We start from the raw sequence: 27,435 nt of genomic DNA, 5'->3' as shown, positions 1-27,435 counted from the left end.
AGCTTCCTTGGTCAAACTATGCAATTCTTTTTCTCCTGACGATGGCAGCTGGGATCTGTTCCTGCTTTCAAACCATACATGGTGCTGCACATTTCATCAACCTGCAAAACATTCTCCCACGAGAGGGATGTTGGGGGTCATGTTGTTCTTTAGCACACTTCAGCCGTAAACTTTTCAGTCTGTGGTGTCCGGCTCTCAGCACTCCATGCAGCCATGATTTGCACAGTTCAGATCACCTGCATGAAGCTGCAGCTGGTCAGTCAGAGCAGTGTCCAGATCACTCCTTGTCATTATATCATGAGCTATCCATTTAAAATGACTCATCACCACCATGTTTATATTTAGATGTTCTGTTAAGATAATGTCTTTGTCCATTGATGTCAGTGTAGTTTGATTAGTTTGAACCAAGCCCCCCAGATATGCACTGATGATGATGATGATGATGATGATGAAGATGAAGATGGTGATGATGATGAGCGGGTGGGATGAACTGCGCCTCTCATCCTATACCTTTTCTGTGTGGGCGGGGAGGCGGTGGGATTATTTACGCAGTGTATTTCCCTCCCATTGGTCCGCGGACAGAAGCGGCTCTGATGCGCTGCGGTGACACACTCGAGTCTCCGGCGATAAAAAGAAAGCGACGCGCGCCGCAGAAGAAACACAAGAGTTGGAGGGAGGAACGCGAGTTTCAACTTGATGACAGATGCGCCTCTGCGAGTCTTAACGCGGCTGGAAACATCTGTCCAACTATTGAGGTACCGACTCTCCACCTTAAACTGCACCTTCACATTTCCCATTTCATGAGTCTGTGTTTAAAAGACAGTAACAATAACTTGGCACCAGCGCACCATCATGCACAAGTCAGTAAATCTGGTGTGTTGAAGAGTTGTTAGTAAACCTGAATAAATTGTTTTTTTTTATTGTATGAAGTTATTGTCATCAGTTCAGATGAAGTTGTTTCATTAATTTCTAGAGTCTGGGAATCTTCAAACCAAGCCGGTCTGACTGAGAACCCGTCTCATCCAGACTCAGCGGCACTGCCTGTGTTGTTTTTGTTTGTGTGCGTCAGGGATCTGGTGCAGAATGGAGTGGTATGTCCTGGTGCTGATGCTCAGCTTGCCGTCCTCCATCCACACAGACTGCTCTACACAGTGTCAGAAATGCGCACAGCAAATCCTCAGCCCCGACGCCGCCTTCAGCAGCCTGGTAAGACCACCTTAAAGACTGGACACAGAGATGGAGAGCTGCGTAACGGGGCTGGGCTTTCACTGCGTCTTAATGTTAGAATCAGGCAGTAGAAGCCAACTTTTCATAATAATAATAATGATAATAATATTATTATTATTATTATAGTTATTAATAATTATTATTATACCTTCCTGTCTACCAAAGAAAGATACCAATCATGCCAAGCTTAGTATGGAGTTAATGTGTTGCCTAAACGAGACAAACTCCAGATGACGGGTGCGTAAAAACATTATATCTTATGTTTCACTCATAGGTAAAATTATGGACAAGCAAAATGTCTCATGTTAGCAGTTTAAAGCTTAAAGTGGAAACGTGAGAAGCTCGAATTGGCTCAAACTGATGCCAGCACTGGGAATGAAATCAACAAATACACTTGTAGGATTCAGCTGATCTTGTGTGTGTGTGTGTGTGTGTGTGTGTGTCTTTGTCCTGCAGCCGTGCATAGCGGAGTGTGAGGGGCAGCTGCAGGGCTGCGTCCAGGCTCCGGGGCTGGCCGACTTCACCCAGGATGAGGCTGCGCAGGAGGAGGAGAGCCAGGAGGCAGACCTGGTCAAACGCTACGGCGGCTTCATCAAGAGGATCGACAAGAACAAGAACAAAGTCTCGACCTCTCCGTGGCGCGACAATTACATCCTGAAGGCCGCGGTGCTGCCCAAGAAATACGAGGACTTGTTGGAGAGACTGGAGGAGAGAGAAGTGGACACACCGGAGGACTCAGACGATGCGCTGGAGGATCAAATGCTCCATAGTTATGTTAAACGTTACGGCGGCTTTTTACGCAAATTCGGTCCCAAGTCAAAGAGGAGTAGTTCCGCGGAGCAGGAGAGCCAGACGGCCGAGGAGCTGCAGAAGCGCTACGGAGGCTTCATGCGGAGGATCCGACCAAAGTTGAACAACCTGAAGTGGGACAAGCGGTACGGAGGCTTTCTGCGCCGCCACTTCAAAATCTCTGTGCGCTCGTTGGCGGAGCCGTACTACTCCTACGATGACTTGAGCCTATAGGTGAACCCTGCTGACCGAGAAACACAAGAACTCGTGCAGGTTCTCTCCAAATGTCACAATATCATATGCCTGCCTAATCCTGTTTATTGCCTACCCAGCTGCCTTCTGTGTAACAATTCGCATCTCTGTTATTGAAATCATCGTCTGTCAATAAAGGAAGCTTGTTTAATAAAACCGCGTCCCCGTTTGTCCAACAAGTTAAAAAGAAAAGGTATTTTTGACTGACTTAAAAAATATATATATATATATTTTTTTAACCAAACTCCATTAGGATAATTTGACATTTTCTTACTAACCCACCAATTCTGCACACACCGATTGCCACTTTGAATTATTTCAACTTTGGTTCAGTTTAGGTTAAATATGGGCTTGACTGCGCAACGGGAAATTTTGGATTCTTTTTGTAGGCCTACTAAATTTATCCATCCATCCATCCATCCATCTTCTATACCCGCTTTTTCCTGGTTCAGGGTCACGGGGATCTGCTGGAGCCTATCCCAGCTCTCTCTCGGGTGGAAGGCAGGGGTACACCCTGGACAGGTCACCAGTCTGTCGCAGGGCCACATATAGACACACAAGGACAGACAACCTCACACACTCACACTCACTCCTACGGGCAATTTTAGAGTCACCAATCAACCTAACATGCATGTTTTTTGGACTGTGGGAGGAAACCGGAGTACCCGGAGTAAACCCACGCAAGCACAGGGAGAACATGCAAACTCCACACAGAAAGGCCGGGATGCGAACCCACGCCCTTCTTGCTGTGAGGCAACAGTGCTAACCACTCAGCCACCATGCTGCCCCACTAAATTTATCCCAATTTTACAAATCGCAACAAATATTTATCATATCTGAAGCTTAAAGTGTGATTTTAAACGGAACTCACTATATGTCACCTCCTACAGCCAATGTGAGTCCAAATATTGCATTAAACGAATATTGTTTTGGAAATTCCTCATTTCCCAGTTCTCAGTCCGAAGATCAGTAATAATAATATTAATAATAATAAAAATGGTGATTAATCTGGAGTGTGTGAAGCTGCAGGAGAAACTAGTGATGAAGCCTGAGTAGTGACTAAGTGATATTTTTGCGCCCTCTTGTGGGAAACGAGCACAAGTGTCAGCTTTGCTCCTGTTTGGTCCCTTCAATAAAAAGATGAATCGACTGTGTGGAAATTCACTTTCTACATACAAAATGTTGATCCCCACATGATGTTCATTCTGACTTAGGACATCTGCTTGGGTCTAAGTTCTTCTTCCACCACTGCTAATTAGTGCATGTATTTGGCACAACACTGGCGCTTTATTATCCTTTTATATATTTTAGTAAATTTTCAATGTTTTACCTCGGTTAGGATTTTCCTATGTATTCTTATAATCTTTTTTTTTTGTCCTTCGAACAACTGGTTTTATCCCTGTGCACACATCAGTCGTGTGTCATAATGCACATTGCTTTTAGAAAAGGAACATTTATTACCAAACTGAACAACGCTCCTTTCGCCAGCCTACACAGAGTAAACCCACAGAAACAGCCGTATCAAATATTTTAGCTATAAATTGATATTTACAGTGAAGTCACTACTGAAATACACAATCCTGACTCCAGGGGAGACTGTTATAGGAAATCTTACATCTACAGGGAAGGTTCCACTAGCAGACATACAGAGTCCATGAAGTGGCCCATTACGGGGCCAAACTTGGCCACGCTCTCAGGCCGCCACAGGAAACAATGGGAAAGAGGGCAGAGCAGCTATTCTCTGTCTCACTGCTGCTCATCTGGCTGCTCTGTGTCCTGCTCTTTAACCTGCTCCACATCATCACCATCAGCCAGGCCTTCCTCTTGAGACTCGTCTGGAGCGGTTGCCATGGCGTCTAGCACACTTATGCTGCCGGCCTGCTGCTGGATAGCCGTGCTCTGAGCGGTGGCCAGGCTCTGCAGCGTCACCAGCTGGAACTGCTGGAACTGAGAGCCGAGCTTAACGAAAGCCGTGGAGGCTGAGGAGCTGCCAGCACTGGCCGTGCCCTCCTGACCTGCCACCGTGGACAGCACGGTCAGGTTAGAGGCATCGGCCGCCAGCTCGGACCCTGAGAGAGAGGAGGCCAGGAGGGTGTACCCACTCAGGTTGGTGCTGCCAGGGGTTCCTGCCACCGTCAGTACCTTGCTCAGCGGCAGGCTCGTCAGCTGGTTGAGAGGCAGAGTGATCTGTGCAGGGGTGGCACTCACCGCGGCCGGGCCGGAGACGGCACGGGTCAGCCGAGGTCGCTTGGGCACGGGGGGAGCGGGAACCGGGGTGAGGGTCATCAGGACATTGTTGAGGTGCTGGGATTTGCTCTTCAGCTCCTTGGCTCGCTTCCTGTGCTCATCACACTGCTGCTCCAGAGCTGCAGAACCCACAGCATCATCAGTACGTGCAAACACACACCAACATTTATATTCACCCTGTCACACAGAAAGGCCACCAACAACTCCATTTTAAAGGAAGTGGCTAGTCATTTTTTATATTTCCAGAATGTTCGATACTCCCCACACAGACTCTAAACCAACAATGAACTGTCTATTTTCACAGTTAATGTCTGTCAGTCTCCAGCTTGGATCAGCTTGTTCATCTGTTTCATAGACCTCAGTCATCGTTCAGAACACTGGGAGCACTGGGGGCAAATTGGTCTCTATGCAAGAGAGAGCTGTGTGCAGCACGAGGAGCTAGACGACTTTAAACAGACAGAGCTCTGGTGCAGACTGACAGACATTAACTGTGAGCAGAGACAGTTCATTTCATTGTTGCTTCACTGTGTGTGGAAATACTGGTAAAGAAAATAACCAGCCTGATCCTTGAAGGCTCTGCTGAGGATTCTTGAACTGACCGGCGAGGCTGCGAGTGTACTGCTCTCGGTAACGATCCATCTGGCTCTTATGACTCGCCAGAACCTTCTTCACCAGGTCCAACATCCCAAAGTTCTGCACGATATTGTTGAGCAAAACAGCGTCTAACAAAACAAACACATCACGGTCAGTGTGACACAGTGGGGGGGGGGGGGGGGGGGCAGGTACTGTTCCTCATAATTTTAATGAGAACTGTTGGAATTCAAAGCTCTTCTGTCACCTGCAGATTTTTGTTTGTCATAGAATAAAACACAGAATCTGTTAAAAGAGCTGAATTCTTGTTTATTCTAAAAGGAGCTTTTGAAACAGCCTGAAATCTGTGAAAAAACTAAAAAGTTGGATGTTAGATTGTTTTTATCGATGGTACCTGATGAGTCTCTAGCTGTGTGTGTGATTCTAACCTTTGACCTGCAGTGGTGGGTGACACACTCTCTCCTGCAGCCCCTTCAGCACCTCCTGCAGCTCCGTCTGAAAGTCCTCCACCACCTCCTCCAGCAGGCCCGCCTCCTTCACCGCACGCCAGAACGTCACAGAGTCCTCTGAACAGACAGATGTGTCAGAAAGAGGACAAGACCCCACAGGACAGTGATAGCGTGCAGGGGCTGATTACCTCCGATGGCTGTGACCCACTCTGACGTTTCCTCTGTCACTTCAGGAAACGAGGCTCCTCCATTCACTACAAAACAGGAGCAGCGCTCACTAAAACCAGAGTCACACCAACGTGAGAATTTATCTGAAATGTTTCTGTACTTATCCCCAATTACAACATAGACTTTGATGTTGGTTCGCCATCATTTCCACCCTGACAACATTTTATTTCCTCATCACTCTCCCTTGGTAGCCCCTGATCTGACAATGGACAGAGCCTGTGTTGCCGCAGGTCTCAGGTCAAACTCAGCTACAAACATTGTGCTTTTATTACAACTATATAATGATGCAGCTGTTTATGTATTACACCCACAAATCAGCAAACACACCAGTACGATCCTAACTGAAGCACAGCAAAGTGATTCTTTGTGCACCAAGATCAGAGGGAGCCAGGAACTCACAGTCAGCTGATGAGGGGGTAGCAGGAACCAGGTCAGCAGGGTGGTCACTGCTGATAGACACTTTAGTTCCCACCACGTCTATCTTAGTGCTGCGGCAGGTGTTGGAGCAGACCTTTGTATGCTGGTAGAAGTCCAGTTCACCTGAGTCCATGATCTTTCTGTGGAATGAAACAGGATAAAAGGCTGACCCATAACATCAGGATACACTGTTCACCGACCATCATATCTGACAGAACAGCACCATCCTGAGGCCTATTTGTCAACTGCACATCTGCCACTTTTTTTTTTGATTTTTTTTTGCTTTGAACCCTTCAATTAAAAGACCTGAATTTTGCTGAAATTAAAGTATGGTGGTACTAGCAGTTTGGTTTGAGAAAAGGGAGCTTAGATTCTGTCATATAACAGTGACAAATAAGAATGATCCAAAAGTCCCCAGTAAACAGGGGCTAAACCTGATTTTCTCCAACATGATTGGCTTCCCTCGTGAGTAAAATAAACTCAGGTTTTAATTGAATAACTGGTGTATAGAAAGGGGACAGTGGTGCACCCAATAATATCAAGACAAGTAAAATTGCCACTTAGTGTATTTTATCAGCCCAGACCTGAGCATGGTGCCATTGAGGCGGATGGCTCTCTTCCAGTCCTTCAGAGTGGATTTCCCTGCTAAACACACAAACTCCTTTGGGCTGATGAGTTGCTCATTGAACTGAACAAAGAGGAAAGAAAAGCACCTGATGACCCACCTGAACCCTGAACTTTATCAAAATAACAGATCTCAGAAATGAGATTTCACAGACTGTGTTTTATCAAAATGTCAGTACACACCTGGACACATTTCACATTGATCCCAGGACAGACAAACTTCTTCCAGACCAGTGTGGCTTTGGCATCTCCACAGGTGATGGGGTAAAAGATATCAGCCTCCACATCCACCTCCTCAGTTAACTTCACTGCAGACACAGACCATCGAGTCCCTTCTTTCATCTCATCACACAAACTGAAGATTTATTTACATTATAAAGATTAGTATGTGATTGAGTCAGACAATGGAAGGACTCAGCTGGCTGAAACACACAGTTCCATCGTAAATGGCTGTCTTATAGCACTTTTATCCAAATGTGCTATATAATTTGCTTCACGCAAAGACACTGATGGCAAGAAGCGACAATTCAAAGTATCTCATTATCAGAGTTAATTATGGTGTTCAGTGCCCTGTACAAGGGCAGCAGGAGCTGGGGATCAAACCACCAACATGTGCCTCCTTGTCCACAGCTGCCTTTTGCTGATTTTTATTGTACTCTAAAATGATAAATTCAACACAACGTAGAGATTATGTATAATATTCTGCTAATCAGAGTTTTTTAAGTACATTGACACTAAAAAGTTGAGCATAATAGTTGATTCTTGACCATGGAAATCGTAATTTCACCAAAACAAAACTCTGCCATGTTTTAAACTGTAATAAAGTCCTGCAGGTCTGATTACCAATGACTGCCTCTTCTTTTGCAAGTGAATCTGATCTGCTGGCCTCAGCTTCCACTGGTGCTACTGTGAGGACATCCTCCCTGGAAACCCACATGAAAAACCATATTGGTTTGTGTTTAGCGTGTCTTTGGGAATGATCACTAAGCTGTGTAGCTGTGTAGTTTTTTTACCCCACCCTGGCTGAGGGGTCAGCTCCGTCACCAGCACTGCTTTATCCTGCTCCACCACAGACGGGAGGTCCTCACCCACACTGTCTGGAATGGTGACAATCACAACCTCACCCATTTCCTGCATGCTGACCTCTGAGGATGCCATGGAGGACAGACGGAGCTGCAGCATTACAGCAGAGAGAAAACACCAGAAATAATATTGGAGAGAAGAAAATAGTGTTGGATAACACGGTCAAATCAGAGGCCAATTCAAAACACAGTGACACAAGTGCAACGATCAATGATCACAGTCAACACAGACAATAACCGGGCAAAAAGGTTAAGACTATTATTCTGTATGAAATACATGTAGTCCGTAAGACTGCTTGAGGGTAGACCCTGCTTGCAACTAAGTTAAATCGTGGTAGCTGTAAATATTCTGGCTGTACATCAAGAGCCAGTAAAAACTGTGAGTATTCTGAACGCAGTCTGGTCTGCCCTCTTATTTAGATAAGGCAAAACAAGCACTTGATAAAGCTACTGTGTAGGTATAAGGCATTTCAGACACTGAATGAATCTTACCTTTACTTGTAATTTTCACGGCAATTGTTATCGAGACTAGTTTCGTCGTAAAAAGAGAAGATTATGTGAGTTTTGGCCCGACGGCACGTAAGCTAGCTTCTTTAATTTGGACCCAAACTGACTAAAGCGGGAGGTCAGCTGATAAACCCATTGAGCTGGCTGGTGTCTCTTTAATATTTCAAACACATTATTCTGTTATTTTCTTAAATAATATCCTGAAGACTCATGTGGATATATATTTCATTTCATCCTCTCAGGGCTAACTACAAGGATGCACTTTACGCTAACAGCAGCATCTTCTTCGCTGTCTATTTTTCTGAATCGTAAACAAACATTAAAGGTACATGTCGCCCCCTCCAGTGCAGGAAAGGTACAGTCACTGCATTTAGATGAATACACAGGGTGAACGACATCCATAACTATTTGTAACTTTAATGTTTATTCCTATCAAAGTTCAAAATTAGGGTGCTTGAGGTTTTTTTGGGGGGTCAACTGAGAACTGTATACACATAATTTTGTATTTTTTTATTATACAGTAAGTTTTTAAGAAACATCTATATTAGCATGATCAGTAATTTAAAAAGTTACTTTCAGCCCCCAAGAGTATTTTCACTGCTACATCTGAAGTTTCACCTTTAATGCTAATGTAATGTACAACTTGTCCCCTTCAGTATTCTTAAACATGGAAAACATGTTTTCTCCTTCATCCAAGAATAATAACTAGTTTACCAGAGTGAATGCTTCTTTACTAACTACATAATGGAAATATTTTGTAAAAATATTTACACTGAACAACACTTGTATATTACCTTATAAATCTTTAATCAAAAATAAGCTTTTGCAAGATGATGCCATAGTCATTGTCATGTTCATTTTTCAATAACTCAAACATCTCTTTAAAGATGTTCTACTGGTAATACATCTTTTTATTTTTTCTAAATATTATCCCACATGAATGTATCTCATATTATTGGATTCTAATTATTGATGCATTATTGTGTTCATCACTTTAATGTTGCAGCTGGTAAAGGTGGAGCTAATGTTAACTACCTTATATACTTCTAATTTGAAGTACTTTCCATACTGCTGGGTAGTTTCGACATTTCCCACCAGGGATCAATAAAGTTTGATGATTAGACTGTATTTTGTTTGATTCATCTGATTCTGAAAAGGAACTAAAGTTATCAGATAAATGTAGAGCAGGAAAAAGTAAAAGATTTGGTTCTAAGTCCAAGGATGAAGTAGTAGGCAGAAGAAGAAGAAGAGGAGCAGGAGGAGGAAGAGGAAGAGGAAGAGGAAGAAGAAGAAGAAGAAAAAAAAAGAGAAGGAAGAGGACATGCGCAGTAGAGTGGCAGGATAGCGTGTTGCTCAGTTGGTGCAAACGTAAATTCAACACGTTTTTCGGTAGAGCTGCTTAACAAACAGTGTGTTGATATACTTGAATTTCAGATGGCTGCCTCTGCCTGGTCGGAGAGAACACTCCACCTCCTCCGCCGAATGAATAACTTTTATTTGCCAGGTAGACAAGTTTTCCGAATCCCCGACAAAGAATAGTTGAAACCGTCTTTCTAAAAGACAGTTTAGAGAAACTAATGGTTACCGCTGTGAGGGGCCCCAGCTGGGGCCAATACAGGAGGCCTGTTGTTAAAACGACCACTGTTTCCCCGCAGGGTCGTGTCGTGCTACCTGCTTGAGGTTTGAGATAGACGGAGCTCAGGTGGGTTGGATTCCTCCCCCGGTGGCTTCACTGCTAACATCGTATCCAGAGGTGTTTGGTCCGCCGCACGGTGGAACAGTGTCCCTGTGTCCGAGCCTGAACTCGTATAGTCCGAGGTCCGAGGCCGTGCAAGCTGTCTTGCAGACCCTCAGACAGCAGGGCTCCTTCACCTGTCTGAAAGGATGGAGAGATGAGGTGAGGCGCACATGCTCTTGACGGGTCTGTTTGGGTCTAGACAGTCCTGATATAGTCCAGGAAAAATAATGTTTTGTTTCCACATCCAGGGGATCTAAACAGGCATTTCCACCTTCATTTCTTGGTACATTGGAACCAGAGGAAAACCTTTTTCAAGAACCCTTTGGGAAGTAAAGTCCCTCTTGTGCTTTCATGTTTCTATTTGCAGCAGATCTGAAGAACCAGGTCGATCATGGAAGTTAGACCCTTGAAGAATCAAAACTCAGCATTAACATGTGAGGAAACACAAACTAGTTGTCCTGTTTTTATGATTTCCTACTAATGACCCCTGTGTTTTATGAATGAAGCAGCTGTGGTGTCTGACTTTAACCAATCACTGATGAGCAGCTCTGCACTGGGAGTTTTTCCATCTCATACACTGGACCTAACATGACATGTTCTCAGCAGCACCAGATAAATCTCAAGCATGTGTGTCTTACAGAAGTACAGTGTGATGCCCAGGTTCTCTGACGCCCCTCTGATGTGGATGGAGAGAGCAGCTACAAGTAAGGTTCCCCCCCCCCCCCCCCTCCCTCCTCCCTCTAAAGGCTTCTCAGTATCTGTGATGTGTGAGCTGAGTGTGATGCTCCACTGCAGGTCTGTTTGGGGTGAAGCGGTATGGAGTCCACATCAACGGTTACACTGTCAGTGACGGTGGGGAGGTGAGAATGTGGCTGGCACGACGCTCCCCAACTAAGCAGACGTACCCCGGACTGCTGGACAATGTGGTGAGTACAAGATGTAAACAACGCCACCTGGAGATGCTGACATTAGCAGTTCAACAACTAAATCTTGTTGTATCTTTGCAGGCAGGAGGTGGTCTGGCTGCTGGCGATAGCATCAAACACACACTGGTCAAAGAATGTCAGGAAGAAGCGTGTATCCCAGCAGCCATTGCTGAAAAGGCTTATCCTGTAAGCACAGTAAGGTGAGCCTGACTCACTCATTTAGCAAATGTCTTATACATTTCCTTCCTCTGTGCCTCAGAGCTCCACCCAGAAACTCTTAAAACCCACCAGGTTCACTCTGCTGCACTGGTGACATGTTCCTCCATCAGCATGAACACACACACTGTAGTTCATTGAGAGTCAGTCCTGCGCACTAGTACTCACTGCAGACCAAATGTGAGTGGTGTTCTGTTCTACGGGGAGCATTCAGTATCAAGACTTGGATTCCATAACTAACTACTTGAATATATTTTCCAGCTACACATATGAGGATGAAGAGGGGGTGTATGCAGAGAGTCAGTTTGTCTTTGATTTGGAACTTCCTCTGGATTTCAAGCCCAGAATAGGTGATGGAGAGGTGCAAGATTTCTACCTCCTGCCCATAGATAGGGTCAGTATTTCGGGCCTGTTCTGAAGGGCTCTCCTGGGAAAGAACAGTAAATCTGAGGAGAAGCATTAAATGTAGTAATATTTAGATATAAAAATGTGATTTGTTCTGGTTTCAGGTGAAAGAACTTCTGGCTACTGAGGACTTCAAACCCAACTCTGCCATGGTGGTCCTGGACTTCCTCATTAGACACTCATTTATTGAGCCTGACACAGGTGTGTAGCCATCTGCATAACTTCAGTAATAAAAAACCTTGGTTGTCTTGTTGATTGTGTGCTTTTCATTTCAGAGCCGTACTATCAGGACTTCGTGACAGGACTACACCAGACGTTATAGAGTGAAAGTGTCCACATGCCGCCGTACATCGTTTATCCCAGAAAATCACTCTGCAGAAGCCAGCTCGAGTCTATGTGTATCTGCTTTTGAACGCCCAACAAGAACCGACTGATCCTGAGAGGTGGCCTGAGGACTTTGTTGGATCTGTTTTGGCATCAACTGTTCCCAACTTCTTCATCCATAAAATACCTTTGAGGGTGATTGTGCAAACATAGACCACAGCCCTCAAAATGTCCAGCTGCAGGAGCAAGGTTTCTGTTATAACACAGCAGTATAGAGCTGCTGTGTTATAAATCTTAATACCTCTTAATCATCAAAATTAACTTAGAAACACCTGTTCACTGTGCATTTCTAACTGTTTACCTTGTACTAATTACACAGTGATTTGAATGTAGGTCAGCAGACAGCAATGACAGCAGGATCGCTGAATGAAGTCCCAGTTTCAATTTGGTGAATTTGTAATTTGAAAGTTCAGTAAGTTTGAACGAAGTTTGGCCTCACAGCACAAATCTATACTGACTGATCCACCTCTGAATGGTAAATAAAATTACAGCTGTTAGGAAACAAAGCACGTGAGCACCGACACAGCATATGGCCATTGTCTGTTACAGTTTATTTCCTTTAGAATACATTAAAAAAGACAGCTGGAGAAATGTGAGGATACATTTATATAAAAAGAATATCCCTCTTACAAATCACCAATCTTTTAGAAGTTTGCATTTCATAATTTGACATATTTGTGTTTATACCACACTGACCATCTGTTTTAAATTGTGTGCAAATAATACAATGTAAGCCAGTAGAATATCACATAAAGTTAAACATACATATGACAGAAGCAGGAAAAAGGATAACTGAAGACGTCACGAGTAAACTGGCAGAGTGGAAACAAAGCACTTCCAATAACATCCTGGCAGTCAGGTACGACAACAATTTCCAAATAAAAGCTGGTGTTTCATAATGGGAGAGGATACGGAGACAGCCAATAACTGTGGACTTATATGAACTATAATGTTGCATGTTAAAATTCAGTATAATATTTATTTGCTGTTGAATTACCATTACTGAAAAGCCAACACTTCCTGTAAATATATCAAATTAAAAGCCCAATGGTAATGAGACGGCAAAGAAAAACAAATGTCACTGAAAGGAGTGACTGCAGAAATACACACTACAGTGAGTTATCGCTCCAACACGTAAACATGGAGGAAGTGGTGAGTTTCCATCAACAACTGATGAAAACACAAGACGCTTAATAAAATATGACATCTAATTATAAAATGGGGAAAAGAAATAAAAGCTTGTCTTTAATACAACACAGACTACAGCTGAAGCCTCTTTTCATTATTGAGCAGATTTTTTTCTTGATGAACTTGATAGCCCACAAAGTGTAAAAAAAAAAGACCCACACAATTTCCCAGAAGCAAATGTGACATCTTCAAAACGATTATCAAAATAATTGCCAATCAATTTTCTTTCCTTTGACTAAATTATTAATCAACTAATCGTTCCAGCTCCCTCGCACAACCCTGTTTTACATGCTCTATCCTCTCCGTAGTTGAGGTAACTACTATTTGAGAATTAACTGTCTGGAGGATAATAGTTTTGTTTAGCCTTTATACAGTGTGTCTGACAGTCCACATCACTAGTCGCATACAGTTTCCGAGTTCAGCTCAATCAAATTTGTTATTTTAAGTGTTGCATCCATTAAGACGCTCGTATGAAACAATCATTACCGTCACGTTTTGTTTTGCTTTTTTTGCTCGAATGCAAACAATTTTAGCTTTTTAAATGTGTCAAATACTACAGGTTCATACAAGAGGAAAGCAGGTCCACATAAAGTTGGCTAGGTCTAATGATTTTACAGGAAATAAAGGAAACATTTATAAAATGACAGGGCAAAACCGAAAAGCACAGTCACACTGCAAGCCAATCCAAGTCTTTAGGCGGTTATGTAGGCAGGCGTACGTGTGTGGGTGCACTAACGCCCCTGATCCGTTCTGCAGCTGTAGTTTGGGACAGCAGACACTATCACACTGCACTCACAGACACCCCACCGGCAGCACACACACCCACCCACCCTACCACACTGTGAGTGAAATGTCCCCATCTCTTCATGCGTTCTTAATTTCAGGTCTAATGAAGCCTAAACACAACATTACAGTATGTTTATTTCAAAGCTAAAAGCTATAACCTTGGACTTAAATGTTTATCCTCCCTTTTCCATTAGGTTTCACCTCCCTTTTTTTTTTTTTTTTTCCTTTGGCCTGGTTTGACTTTTCTCCCTCTTCCCAATAACAACACTGCATTCAGCTGTGCCCCCCTGGGTGAAAAAGCAGGCGTAGAGGAGCGATGTTTATCTTGGCCTAGTTTGTTTCCCCCTTCCCTCCCAATCCTGTGTGACCTGATGCTTTATAGCAGAAGGCAGCCGCCCTTCTTGCCTCGTTTCTTGGCCTGCAGCGCCGCCCTGGTGGCCATCTCAAACACCTCCCTCACACCATCCTTCGTCTTGGCCGAGCACTCCAGGTAGCCAAAGGCGTTGATCCGGTTCGCCATGTCCCTCGCCTCGTCCGATTTCACTGGTTCCTGTTGGATAAATCAAATCAGCTCGTCTCATAGGGAACAATGTGAGCTCACTGCGGTGCATGGATGGGCGTTTTAATCATTTTTTGAGGTTGAACAATTTAAGTCAATTATTTGTGACACCATGACCACCACAAATCCAGTCATTTTTTACTGTTGTTTTAAACATGGAAAGATCTAATGAGCCCTCGACCTCGTTGGCCATTCAGTAAAATAACACCATGCTTTCAGTTTGTTTAATCGCAGAAATCTGCTCTAATCTTCTGCCTGTTCTCCATGGAATTAAAAGCACAAGCATTAGTTCTGCATCTCCGCTACATAAAACTCTCCAATGAGCATATTCATTTTTTCCCCCACAGTGTTCAAGAAAACTGACATTTGGACTATCGATTACTCAAACATCTCTATTGCACTGTGGGACTTCTATACTTGTAACATGTTTGCTTGTACATTGATTAAATATTCTGCAGGCAGATGAACGAGATCCGTACACACTGACCTGTTTCATCTTCGCCAACTCTCGGCGTGTGTGCTCATCGTTTCTCAGGTCTTTCTTGTTTCCCACGAGAATAATGGGCACGTTGGGGCAGAAGTGCTTGACCTCAGGAGTCCACTTCTCTGGAATATTCTCTGCATCAGGCACAAGGTCAACACGATGAACATGATGAATATGATGAACATGGAACAGATGTAAACAGAGTGTCTGTCAAAAGCACCAAGGGACAAAGAGGAAGCCTCACCTAAACTGTCAGGGCTGTCAATGGAGAAACACATGAGGATGACATCTGTGTCTGGATAGGACAGAGGCCTCAGTCGGTCATAGTCCTCCTGACCTGCTGTGTCCCAGAGAGCCAGCTCAACCTGTAACGGGATGATATACATACATCAAAATGCCTAACAAGATAAAACATCAGAGGCATGTAGTAAGAGGCTGTACAGTTTCTGGATTATAAAGATAGTTTCAACTTTAGGTCACTACATTTCTGAGACATTTTGAGAATGAGCAAGTCACAACCCCCGATTTGCATTAAGAGGCACAGCTCTCTGATATTTGTTTATAAGTTTCTGTTTGTTGTGAGGTTTTTTGCATAAGATATTCATTTTTGGAACTGATTAGAAATGAACAATTGTAGAAAAGAAAACTGAGATTGTCTAAAATTCAAAGAACCTGCAAAGTTACACAAGGACAGAGGAGAAATAATAATTTGCATTGATCCCTTTAAAATGACACAGTGACGTATGAGAATGGAAATGTACTTATTCTCTAAGAGTGAGATCTTCAGATGGATATCAGTGTCACATGTGTCAGGGTGTCGTTGGCTTAGCTTGGACACCTGGATCGGCCCAAAGACACACCTACCAAGTATCACTCCGACAGTGAAATGTAAAACTGACCACTTGTCATTTGAGGGGACATTCTGGCAAACAACAGCTGAGGTCAGTGACTTCCTGAAATCTTGCCAGTGTCTGGCTGTCAATCAACCATAAAAAAACTGCACAGATGTGTACAGATGTGTTCAACAGATGTCTGAACTACTGTCCAACAAGAAGGAGTTCTATTAACTCTCCCTGAAACCACAAACTGTCAGTTTTACATTTTTCTTAAAACAAAATGAAAGATTAATTCCTTTAATATCGGGTTTAAATGTTGAGTTCTGTACTTGACTGCCACTATCCAGGTAATTTATGCAAATACAGACGTCTTCCATGTCTCAGTGACTGAGGCTACTGTGCTCCTGGGAACACTCAGACCTTTAGAACCGGTGTCAATCAGACACAGCAACATTTACACATGATATTTGGAAATGTAAGCAGATTTAGCCCTTTTGGGAAAAAGTTTTAGATTGTATAGGGAAATGGTGAGTTTGGTAATATCTATGTCACCAAGGTTAGGTTTATTAGGAGATCAGTCAGTTTTGCCCATTGCATCAAAATCTGATTTTGTGGTGATAAAAGCAGGGGTGATCACAGCTGCCAGAGTAATCCTTAGGGTATGGAAAGATATTTCCCACCCAAATTTAAAATTTGTATCATATGAAAAAATGTTGGCAAGAGTTGATGACAATGAAAATTTCAACTGTGAATATATTCAGCTTTAATTAGAAACAAAAATTAAGTTTTCAGAGCCTTACTCTCCACAATGTGACATTTGTCATTTTAAAAAACAGCTTACCTGTTTACCATCCACCTCAATATCTGCCACGTAGTTTTCAAACACAGTGGGCACGTAAACCTCAGGGAACTGATCCTTGCTGAACACTATGAGGAGACAGGTCTTTCCACAGGCGCCATCACCAACTATCACTAGTTTCTTTCTGATTGCAGCCATCTAAAAGACAGGTCACAGTAAAGATAGTTGAATGCAACAATTTTGTCATGAGAAGCACAAAACATTTGACACATGAAATCTGAAATAGCTCAACAGGAAGTACAGGTGTGAATATAGCGTGAAACGATTTCCTTATTGGAAATAAATGAGCTCTTAACATCCTAAGTACAGCAGCAATGATTAATCATAGTTTATTTTTTTACAAAAGTTCAGAAACAGTTCCAGGTAAACTACAAGATCCCAGCTCTGCTCTTTGGCAATGATGCTGCATCCTATCAGACCAGGTACTGCACTTCCCTGCATTCTGTTGGTGTCCACAGTTTAATTGGGCATTCGGACCACAACAGCCTAGGGTTAACACTACAGACAGGACTCTGCTGATGTGAGCGTTCTGCTAAAATGACCAGAGAGATGATGAAACAGGATCTGAATCCATGAATTTATTGATCTATCAATCAGAAGATTTTAACAGAATGAGGAAACATTTAAAAACTGTGGTTGTGGTAATTTTATGGTATGTAGTGGCACTTACAAGATACACCGTGGAATTACCTGTTCTCTACATAAAGGTAATTTATTCAGCACGTACATGTAAATGTACATGAATTAAAACTGCATTTATTTAGGTTGAACTACAGTATATTTTATCTTAACAACTATTAAAAACTGACTAATTTAGCTACATTAAAAATACGGGGCAGAAAAAATAAGCTCAAGGCTACACAAGTCACAATAACGTATTCACTGGGATGTATCTAATGCAGCATGGCTCCATATAGTGAGGGACTGAGTAGGAGAAGAGATGAAAATGGTACAGGAGCATCAGTAGGTCATTGAATATAAGTTGACACGAAGCAGTGGTTAGGAGGGAGAGGAAGAGCCACACCACCAATAACAGAAGGAGCGGCAGCCGCCCTCAAAAATGACACCACGCATAATTCTCTATTTACACAACCTAGAAAACAGACAGCAAGTATTTTTAATTAGGCACAAGGATTATCTGTGAAAACTGGTGTATCTGCGACTGATCAGACAGAGTGAAGGACACTGCATGAGGTTGACCACCTACATACGTGTCCAGTAAGTAAACCGTCACTCACAAAACTGCAGATCAAACTTTGCCAAAGTCTGATGAAATCAAAATACAACTCAAACTCTTCATCCTGGATGAAGTGGGATCCAATGTGTTGGGTTTGGCCAGGGCAGCCACTGTGACTGCTTCGTGTCAACTGAATGTAAAGTGTCATGGAGCTCAACAAGAACAACACACAATAACCCTGACTTGAATCGATTACCATCCTTTGCGCTGAGCATTTTAAAGCTGTACACAGAGCAACAAACTCCTTCCGGCAAGGAGGCGGTGAATGTACTCATAGATTTGTATAGAGATATTTGGATTTGGCAACAAATAATAGTATGAGATGATAATTACTAACAAACATGACCTAAACAAACGTGGACATCATGAAAATAACTTATACGGATAACACTGATTTCAACAAGGTCTAGCAATTAAATGGCCTAAAGAAATTAGGTCACTGGTGTCGTCACTTGTAAACCAGACCCGGTAAATATAATCTCAGATTACATTTAAAAGATTTCACAGTTTAATGAAGGGTCAAACCTGCACCTACATAAACTCTGATTAACCAAACTGACAGATTTCATAAGTTAACGTTACATCACAGTAAGCCTTTCTGTAACCATATGAAGTATCCAGGTGTTTATGAAGGCATTAGAGGATCAACTAGGTTAAAGTTAAACACTAACAGTTTTTGCGCAGGTTACAGGAACAGTGACTCTAATAATGTCATGTTAAGCTTCTGGGCGGATCGAGTGTTTTGCTCCAAGTTTTCGTTGCATTGTAACTTCACTTCCTCACTGCCTCTGCTCTACACGGCTGCTGTTTTACCTTCCAATTTCACTTCTGGTTGACTGACTCCCCTTACAAAAAACTAGCCATCACCACGTTACCTTATTTTTGACGAATATCAGCTTTCGGCCTATGTTTGTAACTGAACCAGAGGAGTCTTGGCTAACTTCTAGCTAGCGGCAAATTCTGCTCTATCTAAGGAGGCTAACTATTAGCTTGCTAACTTTGCTTAGTTTTTCAGGACAGCTGCCTTCTCGTATAGGTGGATATATAGAATTTAGAGGAATCAAACATTCGCTTGTTCATATTAGACATCCTGCCATACGACCAAATGACTAAGCAAAGACCGATTCTTTATAGTCACGTAAAAATTATTTTACCACTTAAATGGAGATACTCGCCTTTCTTTAGTTTTCCTGTCGGAACTAACAGTCCCGCCCCCGGCAGTGCCACGAAGATTGTGCCCACCCATTCAACTACTTTTCGCCAATAAGATACTGAGAAATTTTGAGTGAAGGATAACTTAACCAATCAAGATACGGGTATTTAAAAACACTGTTTTGCCCTATATTAAGACTTGCAGGCCTTCCAGTTAGGCTACAAAACCCTACATCTATCATTTAATTTCTTCATGGTGTTTGGAATTTAACATAGCAATGATCAATATCAATCTTCTGAAATGTCAATTATTAGTAGTGACCTCTGGTGAATTCCCTGCTACTTTTTATCCCACCAACTCACAAACACTAGACCTGACTAATGGTAAATGTATCAGAATATTTTCTTTACCATAATGCAGGGAAATCTTTATCATGACTTATTATGTGCAGGAGTGAATAATATGTTAACAATATGTTTTTTTTTATCACTGGTGTCTCTTAATCTCCAGTGTCTTAAAGTGTCTTTTCAGGTTTTTTTTTTTCTACAATTACAACCAACCAATTTGCTATCATTTGCTGAAGACATTCAACATGGCCAAAAATGACCAAATTGTTAATTAATGCTGCAATTTTCAAGTTCAATAAAACAAAAATTATCAACCAGATATATGTATTCTAAATTGACAGATGGTTTAGGTGCATGTACCAAAGACTGCACGGCCTAGGAGAAAGCTGCCTGGGAGATTTAATGCAGGGTAAAAAAATGTCATGATACTTAGGCGTAACTTGACTTCCCCTTTCTTATAGTCCATTTGCTCAATTTACTTCCCCTCAGTAAATAAAAGAGATTTTTAGCTCACTGTTTCAGCCACAGCATGGCTAAAGCAAGTTGTTCTGTCACATGCACAGTTCAGAATTTGATCCAGATTGCAATATTTTAATTAACAACTACTGGAAGCAGATAGACTGCCATGAAATTGTGTACAGACAATCAAGGGCCTCAGGATGAATCTTATCATATGACTGTTGTGTGAAGCATGTCAACATAGACTACTAGATGAACTGACTCAGTGTTTTATTAAATGATGCCAGTTAGCTTTTACATTTTTGCACGACAAAAGACTATATGGTTGAGAAACAAGACGTTACTTTTTCTTACGTAACATCTGGTTAATTGCTCCACATCTGTTAAAGAGTAGCACACACCTGCTCTGGGGCACTTTTTACTGGGAAGACAGGGTTTAGTCTCAGATATGAGCTAACAAAAGACTGGTCCATAGCTTATATGTTCCTTGCACCATATTATTCACTATTGTTTTTCACCATGTACTTACAACTGCTCTCCACAGTAAAGCCATGAATCGGTGTCCAAAACACAGTAAAACCACCATATGTTAAATGCTGTTATAAATGTGGTTTTCTTTCTGTTAAAATGCAGCAATTCTGTCAAAACGCATACATACTTGACTATATAAATAATGTAGCATGGGCATTAGCAATCAGTCCAGAATAGCAGGCTAACTTTAGATTTACAGATTGTCTATCTTAGAGTTTTAATGCATTTTTTAGTAGTCTTCAGTGCCTCCTTAGTAGTAAATAACACATTGACTTTTATATTATACTATTTAGAACTCCAAGTCCCTTTATTCTGAAAGTCAGAAGTCCATGTCAGCCGAATAGATTTTCTATTGTGTTGGGAAGGTCTAGTATGGGTTTTGGTGTTACAGGTTTAACAATCCTTGCAGACCGTATGTGTGTGTATTTGTGTATTTAGGGTTTTTGACTTTGTGTGACCAGGCCACAGGAAGTTGGTACGTCTGAGCCAATGAGCTTCGAGCAAACGAACGTGACGCTACTCATTGGCTGGTTTAAAAAGTCGACAGTTTAAATGCTAACGTCGCACTGCGCGCGTTGCATGTAGTTCCAGCTGTGTAGCTACGGGAGCAGACGGTATAGGTAAGCTTTTCGACAAGTTTTACTTATTTATCCTTAGTTTGACTTTAGATTAATGATTGTTTTTGTCTTCAAAGGTCGACTTATTAAACTATATAACAGTATAAAGACAGTAACAAGCAGGGGAACATTAGTAATCTAGATAATGATCGTGGCAAGTCTGTTATGTTTAACGTTCGCTAGTTAGCCCGTTGTTTTTTCCTTTTAGCAATCTTTTTCTACCTTAGGCGAAGAAAATACGACTCACAGACGCTGTTCACCAACTTTACCAAAGCTCTTTGAAATGTCTGTTTTCGGTGAAGCCCCCCCCCCACTTCTAATGTTAAATATGTAGCTAGTTAACGTTACAACCACCCAGCTAAGCTAGCAAACTCATCCGACTGGACTTAACGTTAACAGTAAACTAATGAAATAGGTTCTTTGGCGGCAGACTAAACCCTTAAACCGTAAAAGCTCCTTTTAATCTAAGAGTTGTGTCACTTTCTTGGTTCAGGAGATTTGTGTAGAAACACATTCAGGTTACCGTAATGGCCGGAGCAGACTCGGGTGATTCGTCTGAGCTCTACGAATTCGATGCCCCGTCCCACGTCGTCAATCTTCGAGAGCTGCAGAACGATGAGAGTGTCGACCATTGGTTTGGTAAGTATCCCTGAAGCGTTTTAACATGACTGATTTGAGTTGTTGGACTCTGAAGACTTAGTGTTACTTGTAGCTTCACGGGAACTTGACTTTTTATGTGATTCATTTCGCCTGTTATTTTATTATTAGCCTGACAGGAAATTGCTCTGGACAGAACATGGACTGCCCATCACTGCTATGCCTCTGTAGAAAACACGGTTCTTGTTTTTGCATGAGCGAAACATAGGCAATGAATGACCTGCAGGAGCTGCTGTAATACACAGCCTGGGGGCACTGTTAGTAAAAAGAATAATTTGAGCTGAATAATTTTGGACCAGCAAATCATTTGATGCACTCAATGTGGGATAAATCTGGGCACTTATCACTTGCAATTTATAGGCAAATTCGTCTAGGAAAATATTTGGATTGATTTAAAAATGTCTTCAGATTGCTTTTCTGTAGTCAGCTTCAAAACTTGACTCATTAAGTAATGACTGTAAAATTGACTTAATCTTTTGACTGTCTCCTTCATATAGAGCAACAGGCCAATGGAGCTCAACTTACACCTTCCAGGTCTGACTGGCCCTTTGCCAGGAGTGATATACCCAACCTGCCTAAAGCCATTGTGATCCCTCATGTCAAAGATGTGGATACTGGTTAGTTTTCTTTAGCTGTTGCTAACTAAGACCAAATATAATTATGTGAACATACTTGAAGAAAGCCCCCAAGCATGTCGATGTGATTTCTGAAGAGGTGTGAAATTGATTACAATAGGCATGTTTTTGCAAGTTACTGTTACTGGTTTGCATAAGTATTCAGGCTTCATGCTGTCTGAGAGTACTGTACTGAGCCACTCAAATATAAATTTTAAATCATGGCTCTGAAAAGTAGCTTGCTCCTGGTATTTTTCCCTCTAAATTAGTATTTTAATTTAGGAACTAATTCTGATGACTTAACATTGACTGATCAATGTTTCAGGTCCTAGTACATCCACGTCTCCACCTTCAAACATTGTCACATCCTGGGGAGCACAGACCGGTACCCAAACGAGGGTAGCTGCTAACAAACCCCCTGCCCAAGCAAGCAGGTACAGTCCTTATAATGGCTATGCTTAAACTGCAATGTATAAAAATGGGGCTTCACAATACACCAAACTGTGGCACTGAGAGCTGACTCTTTGTGGACTAGTCTGTGATTGCTTCACAATGATTTGTCAAATGAAGCATTTCCAGTCTGCATCAGATGTCATGATTGCATTACACCATGTGAGAGTGCACAAGCCAAGTCAATGTCATTCAGCTTTATAGCTAATATCTGGTTGTAAACTTTATGTATTCAGTGAACTGTACTTGAGATTAACCATAGCATCTCAATTTGTTTAATTCACTCTAAATATATTGTCTTTAAGGATTTTAAAACGCAAAGAGGGATCATCAGCTGCACCACCTTCAAAGAAACACAGAAAGTAAGTGCCATCAACTGTCCTTACATTTTTTTTTATAAAGGTTTTTCACCTTCACAGCAGTAAGTCTCTGAACTTTACAAAGATGCTGCATAGACTCTTAACACAGATTGTTGGGGGCTATGCAAAAAAAAAAAATCGCACTACTTTTCACTTTGAAGTTTTACCTGTAGCTATTTTGCTCTAGGAGTCCTGTTGTCAAACCAGCCAGGAAGTCCAGTGGTGTACTTCGAAGGAGTGTGCAACAGGCTTCCAGGGCCAGTCTCCGCAGGAATGGAGTAAATCCCAGACCTGCACCCAAGACCCCGGAAGCAGTTTCCACCACTACAAGCAGAGAGTGGGTCTGCCATAAGTGTTTCTTGGGCACAGCTGAAGTTAGAGTGACATTATAGGAACAAGTAGTGTTGCCTGCAGAATGTTGGTTCCATGTTGAAATTCTTCCCCTGATGGCTTCAGTACATTGTGCTGTATATAGGACTACAAAATCAACTTGGAATTTGGAACACTTATGAACTTTACATCCTGACCAGAATTGCAGTATGGAGGGGAAATTGGTGTTGAATATGAGGGTTTCCACTTTAAAGACAGAAAATTAAAGCTATTTTGTCATGTCCAAACAGGCTGACTAGCTCTGAACAGCAGGAGCTGGAGCGCATTCGTTACCTCCAGAAAGAAGTGGCTCTACAGCGCAAGAAGAACGAGGCCAGCTACAAAGCTGCTCTTGCTGGAAGTAAGTAGATGTTGCTGGCTTTATTTATTTTTGCCATCAGTCTTTTTTTGGGGGGGGGGGTGCAGGGCAGCGCAGCAGACGAACTGTTTACAACCTGAAAGTTGTGATTTTTGGTTCCTTTGCCTTCCTTAATGGATAATCACTGCTATTTCAGATCCACCACCAAAAAAGACAGTCCTCTCCACAACAGTGCCAAAGGAGTTCCACTTCAGCACAGACACTCGTGTGAAGGCAAGCACTTCATCCAGCACAGCTCATAAAGACATGGACTTTATCTCTCAGCTCCGCAAACCCTCCTCCCCTGTAAGTACTGATAACATCTTCGTTATACTGCAGCATGAGTGGACAAAACACTTGTGACCTGACTAATCAAATGTGGCTTTTTCCTTTTGTAGGCAAAGGCTATGAAAGGTGCTACAGTACCCAAGCCATTTAACCTTTCAGCAACCAACAAAAGGAAGAGGGATGAGCCAGAGGCCTACGTGCCCATGGCTCAGAGGATCGAGCAGTTCCAGAAACGAACCCCTGAACGCTACCATCTGCGCAGTCGCAAGTGTCAGGAGAGAGGTGAGCTCAGTTTCGTTTTTAGAGCAGTTCAGGTTTAAGTGAGGGTTTTGGTGTATACCTGAATCACTGGGTTTTAATCATGCCCACCAGGACCATCCCCTGTGAAGGTTGACCACCTTAAGCTCACCCAGCCTCATACCCCACACCTTATGACCCGCCAGAGAAATCGGCCACCCGCTGTGAAGAGCAGTGCTGACTTGGAGGCTGAAGAGGTGGACAAACTCAAGAAGTAAGGACCTTTATTTACCCTACATGTGTCATTGGGGTTAGAAACTGAGCAGAGCCAACTTTGACAATATGACTAGGTGGAAGTGGGCTATCAGGAAGAGTGGTTACTTTGGTGTGTTTTTTTTTTTTTTTTTTTTAAATTTCCAGGTGTCAGATTGTGAAATCTATAGTGACATTTAACAGGAATTCTGACTTTGCTTAGTGTTTCTTCTGTCAGGAATTTAACGACATGAATTTCCGGTGCTGATTAACTGTTTTTAATCTCAGGATTAAGTTCAAGGCCCTGGAGCTGAACAAGAAAATACTGGAGGGTGCAGAGGTGTTAAAAAAGCCAGCAGTGAAGGAACCCACCATGCCTGAAGGCTTTGAGCTTCAGATTGAGAAAAGGCTGCAGGAGAGAGGAGCTGCCAAGAAGCCTCAGGAGGATGATGAGGAGCAGCAGCCACACACCTTTAAATCTCAGCCTCTGCCCAAAAAGATTTTGGAAGGAGTTGTGGTGAGTTTAAATCCTGCCCCCAGCAGTGTCAAATACAAAACTTTATGCAGACAGGTTTTTGTAAAGCTCCAGGTGAGAATGCAGTAATGGGATTTTCCGTCTGTTAACAGGGAGTCCCAGAGAAGAAGATTCTGCATCCAACTGTTCCAGAGTCTCCAGCTTTTGCTCTCAAGAGGAGGATTCGTATGGACCGCAAGGTTGAGGAAGTAAGAATGTTTCTTTAATTCAGCCCCTGCTCTTTTCTCCTGCCTTCTAGTCACTTAATAGACATTAACAACCTCTCTACTGTGCCATACCCTTTCAGGTTAAAGAACCTGCAGTGATCAAGGCCCCTCCAGTGCCACACTTTGGCCTTCCCTTCAAGCCCCAGCTGCCGGAGAGCCACCATGTGGAAGTGTGTCCGTTCTCCTTTGAAGAGAGGGACCGTGAGAGGAGGGCATTGAAGGAGAAAAGACTGGAAGAGATGCAAAATGAAGAGGTTGTCATGCACTCTGAATCTGCATTCTCACACTAAGAACCATGTTTCTTCACTTTCTCATCATCTTTTGAAACTTTCCAGGTTCCACAGTTCAAGGCCCAGCCCCTGCCTGACTTTGACACTGTGGTTCTCCCTGAGAAGAAGAAGCTGCAGCCCACAAAGCCTGAGCCTTTCAAACTGCTTGTTGAGGAACGGGGAGCTGTGAAGAGCAGTCGCTGGGAACAGATGGTGTGACATGATCTGCTACTGTTTCCCAGCAGCTTTCATTCTCAAGCATACATTGACCTGTTTTCTATTGTAGGTGAAAGAAGAGCAGAAACAACTTGAGGAAGCTGCGACATTTAAAGCCAGGCCCAACACAGTCACCCATAAAGAGCCTTTCCAACCAAAAAAGGAGATCCACACTGCCGTTGGTAAGACCACTAACATGCAGAGCTGACACAAATTACTGACTGTGGCTTGCTGTGGCTTTGCTCAAGCCTTTGGCCTCCTCTGGAACAATGTTCAATTGAGTGACTGATGGCACCTAGTATCAGTTTGTCCCACAGAGCAGCTTGGGGCACTGCAGCTGGTTTTGGTGCAGCTAAATAATTCTGGTATTCCTTTAGTATCTTACTGAAACAGGTGACCTCTCTAGGCTTGGCATAACCTCATTATGTTCCAACATCTGCTTAAACAAAGACCAAACATAATGTTACTGAAGGTTGGATTTGAGACTGACTGCAGTACTCTTAGCTTTGTGGACCTCAAAGTGGCAGCAAGTGTCGGTATTTGTCAGAAGTTAACTGAAGTTTGTGTAGCCTGCCAGCTAAGCCTGTCAGACTGTAGGCCCACATTAACTGTTGGAAGTCTTTAAAGCTTCCTTTGAGAGAGAATATTTAAAGATGGTCACACAGTCAACCAAATTAAAGTAAACACTTCCATGTGTGTGATTTGTCCTGATGTAATGTGAAAGTGTGTAAACCATGAGGAATGCTTCAGTCTGTGCTGTGAGGCTGAAGCATTCTTCATCTTGTAACTGTCTTTCTGTTGCTTTTGCTAAAATCTGTCCTGGCATGCTTGAGAAGGCATTAATTCTTCTACAGTTGTGGAGGCCTTTGAGCTGTCAACGGAGCGACGGGCCCGTGAGCGGCAGGAGTATGAACGACAGGCCAGTGAGAGAGAGGCTCTCAGGGCACTTATGGAGGAGGAGCAGAGACAGGAGGAGGAGAAGAGGGAGAAGGAAGAGATCGCCAGGCTGCGGCAAGAGCAGGTCTCTGCAAAACACTCAATTTGGAAAAATGACAGAATTTCCAGTGATGTCAGCAGTATTGTGAAGGTCCACCTGGAAGGGTTGGTCTATCTACACACTGACCTTTTTCTCCCCCCCCCCCCCCCCCCCCCCCCCTTCGTCTGCAGGTTCACAAGGCACAACCCATCAGGCACTACAAAGCTGTTGCAGTGAAGAAGAGTGAGATTCCTCTCACAGTTCCTCAATCACCGAACTTCTCTGACCGCTTCCGTTTGTAAAGCCCTGTGCTTCACTCCATTCAGAAAGTTGTAAATAGTGTATTTTGACTTTTAAGGTTGTTTTTTTTTTTTTTTTTTTTTTTTTCCTCCATTTTTTTTTAAATAGTTTTTAACTTTGCTGTCTTAACTTCCAAATAAACATTTAAAATATGTCAAACATGGTTGTGTACCACCACATGTATTTGTTCTAATTCAATTTCATTAAATTC

At 42.6% G+C, this 27,435-nt stretch overlaps 5 protein-coding genes across 9 annotated transcripts; 3 read left to right on the top strand and 2 right to left on the bottom strand.

Annotated features, from left to right (window-relative positions):
- The first annotated feature begins 459 nt into the window (after positions 1 to 459).
- Positions 460 to 2,346, top strand: pdyn (prodynorphin). Of its 2 annotated transcripts, none has more exons than XM_026332186.2 (3): positions 460 to 755; positions 1,070 to 1,206; positions 1,684 to 2,346. In XM_026332186.2, the coding sequence occupies exons 2-3, from the start codon at positions 1,084 to 1,086 to the stop codon at positions 2,248 to 2,250; spliced, it is 690 nt and encodes a 229-aa protein (XP_026187971.1). In that variant the 5' UTR covers positions 460 to 755; positions 1,070 to 1,083; the 3' UTR covers positions 2,251 to 2,346. The 2 variants fall into 2 exon arrangements, with proteins under 2 accessions (XP_026187971.1, XP_026187970.1); XM_026332185.2 differs by having other exon boundaries at positions 974 to 1,206.
- Positions 2,347 to 3,714: 1,368 nt separating this feature from the next.
- Positions 3,715 to 8,703, bottom strand: gmeb2 (glucocorticoid modulatory element binding protein 2). 2 transcript variants are annotated; one of them, XM_026332154.1, is made up of 10 exons: positions 8,399 to 8,703; positions 7,843 to 7,997; positions 7,668 to 7,747; positions 7,008 to 7,132; positions 6,785 to 6,888; positions 6,183 to 6,340; positions 5,744 to 5,809; positions 5,535 to 5,672; positions 5,115 to 5,237; positions 3,716 to 4,634 (listed from the first exon to the last, which is right to left on the bottom strand). In XM_026332154.1, the coding sequence occupies exons 2-10, from the start codon at positions 7,980 to 7,982 to the stop codon at positions 4,015 to 4,017; spliced, it is 1,554 nt and encodes a 517-aa protein (XP_026187939.1). In that variant the 5' UTR covers positions 7,983 to 7,997; positions 8,399 to 8,703; the 3' UTR covers positions 3,716 to 4,014. The 2 variants fall into 2 exon arrangements, with proteins under 2 accessions (XP_026187940.1, XP_026187939.1); XM_026332155.1 differs by lacking the exon at positions 7,668 to 7,747 and having other exon boundaries at positions 3,715 to 4,634; positions 7,838 to 7,997.
- A 1,027-nt stretch (positions 8,704 to 9,730) lies between these two features.
- Positions 9,731 to 13,109, top strand: tpk2 (thiamin pyrophosphokinase 2). Its single transcript, XM_026332175.1, has 8 exons — positions 9,731 to 9,917; positions 10,069 to 10,310; positions 10,792 to 10,855; positions 10,947 to 11,077; positions 11,159 to 11,277; positions 11,555 to 11,687; positions 11,803 to 11,899; positions 11,974 to 13,109. The coding sequence occupies exons 1-8, from the start codon at positions 9,848 to 9,850 to the stop codon at positions 12,018 to 12,020; spliced, it is 903 nt and encodes a 300-aa protein (XP_026187960.1). The 5' UTR covers positions 9,731 to 9,847; the 3' UTR covers positions 12,021 to 13,109.
- Positions 13,110 to 14,236: 1,127 nt separating this feature from the next.
- Positions 14,237 to 19,268, bottom strand: LOC113145449 (rho-related GTP-binding protein RhoA-C). 2 transcript variants are annotated; one of them, XM_026332187.1, is made up of 5 exons: positions 19,207 to 19,268; positions 16,777 to 16,932; positions 15,344 to 15,464; positions 15,103 to 15,233; positions 14,237 to 14,606 (listed from the first exon to the last, which is right to left on the bottom strand). In XM_026332187.1, exons 2-5 carry the CDS (start codon positions 16,930 to 16,932, stop codon positions 14,433 to 14,435), a joined length of 582 nt encoding a protein of 193 aa, XP_026187972.1. In that variant the 5' UTR covers positions 19,207 to 19,268; the 3' UTR covers positions 14,237 to 14,432. The 2 variants fall into 2 exon arrangements, with proteins under 2 accessions (XP_026187972.1, XP_026187973.1); XM_026332188.1 differs by having other exon boundaries at positions 19,186 to 19,242.
- Positions 19,269 to 21,035: 1,767 nt separating this feature from the next.
- tpx2 (TPX2 microtubule nucleation factor) lies at positions 21,036 to 27,398 on the top strand. Of its 2 annotated transcripts, none has more exons than XM_026332145.1 (17): positions 21,036 to 21,141; positions 21,632 to 21,777; positions 22,293 to 22,412; positions 22,735 to 22,843; positions 23,165 to 23,221; positions 23,406 to 23,555; positions 23,839 to 23,948; positions 24,103 to 24,251; positions 24,344 to 24,515; positions 24,606 to 24,744; positions 25,011 to 25,239; positions 25,350 to 25,445; positions 25,544 to 25,717; positions 25,799 to 25,945; positions 26,019 to 26,130; positions 26,803 to 26,969; positions 27,116 to 27,398. In XM_026332145.1, the coding sequence occupies exons 2-17, from the start codon at positions 21,666 to 21,668 to the stop codon at positions 27,224 to 27,226; spliced, it is 2,154 nt and encodes a 717-aa protein (XP_026187930.1). In that variant the 5' UTR covers positions 21,036 to 21,141; positions 21,632 to 21,665; the 3' UTR covers positions 27,227 to 27,398. The 2 variants fall into 2 exon arrangements, with proteins under 2 accessions (XP_026187930.1, XP_026187929.1); XM_026332144.1 differs by having other exon boundaries at positions 26,785 to 26,969; positions 27,116 to 27,396.
- Positions 27,399 to 27,435: the final 37 nt, after the last annotated feature.

This window comes from Mastacembelus armatus, chromosome 7 (assembly GCF_900324485.2).
Source record: "Mastacembelus armatus chromosome 7, fMasArm1.2, whole genome shotgun sequence".
NCBI lineage: Eukaryota > Metazoa > Chordata > Actinopteri > Synbranchiformes > Mastacembelidae > Mastacembelus > Mastacembelus armatus.
Note: the sequence above shows the minus strand (reverse complement) of the source record. Positions and strands in the feature narration are given on the sequence as shown.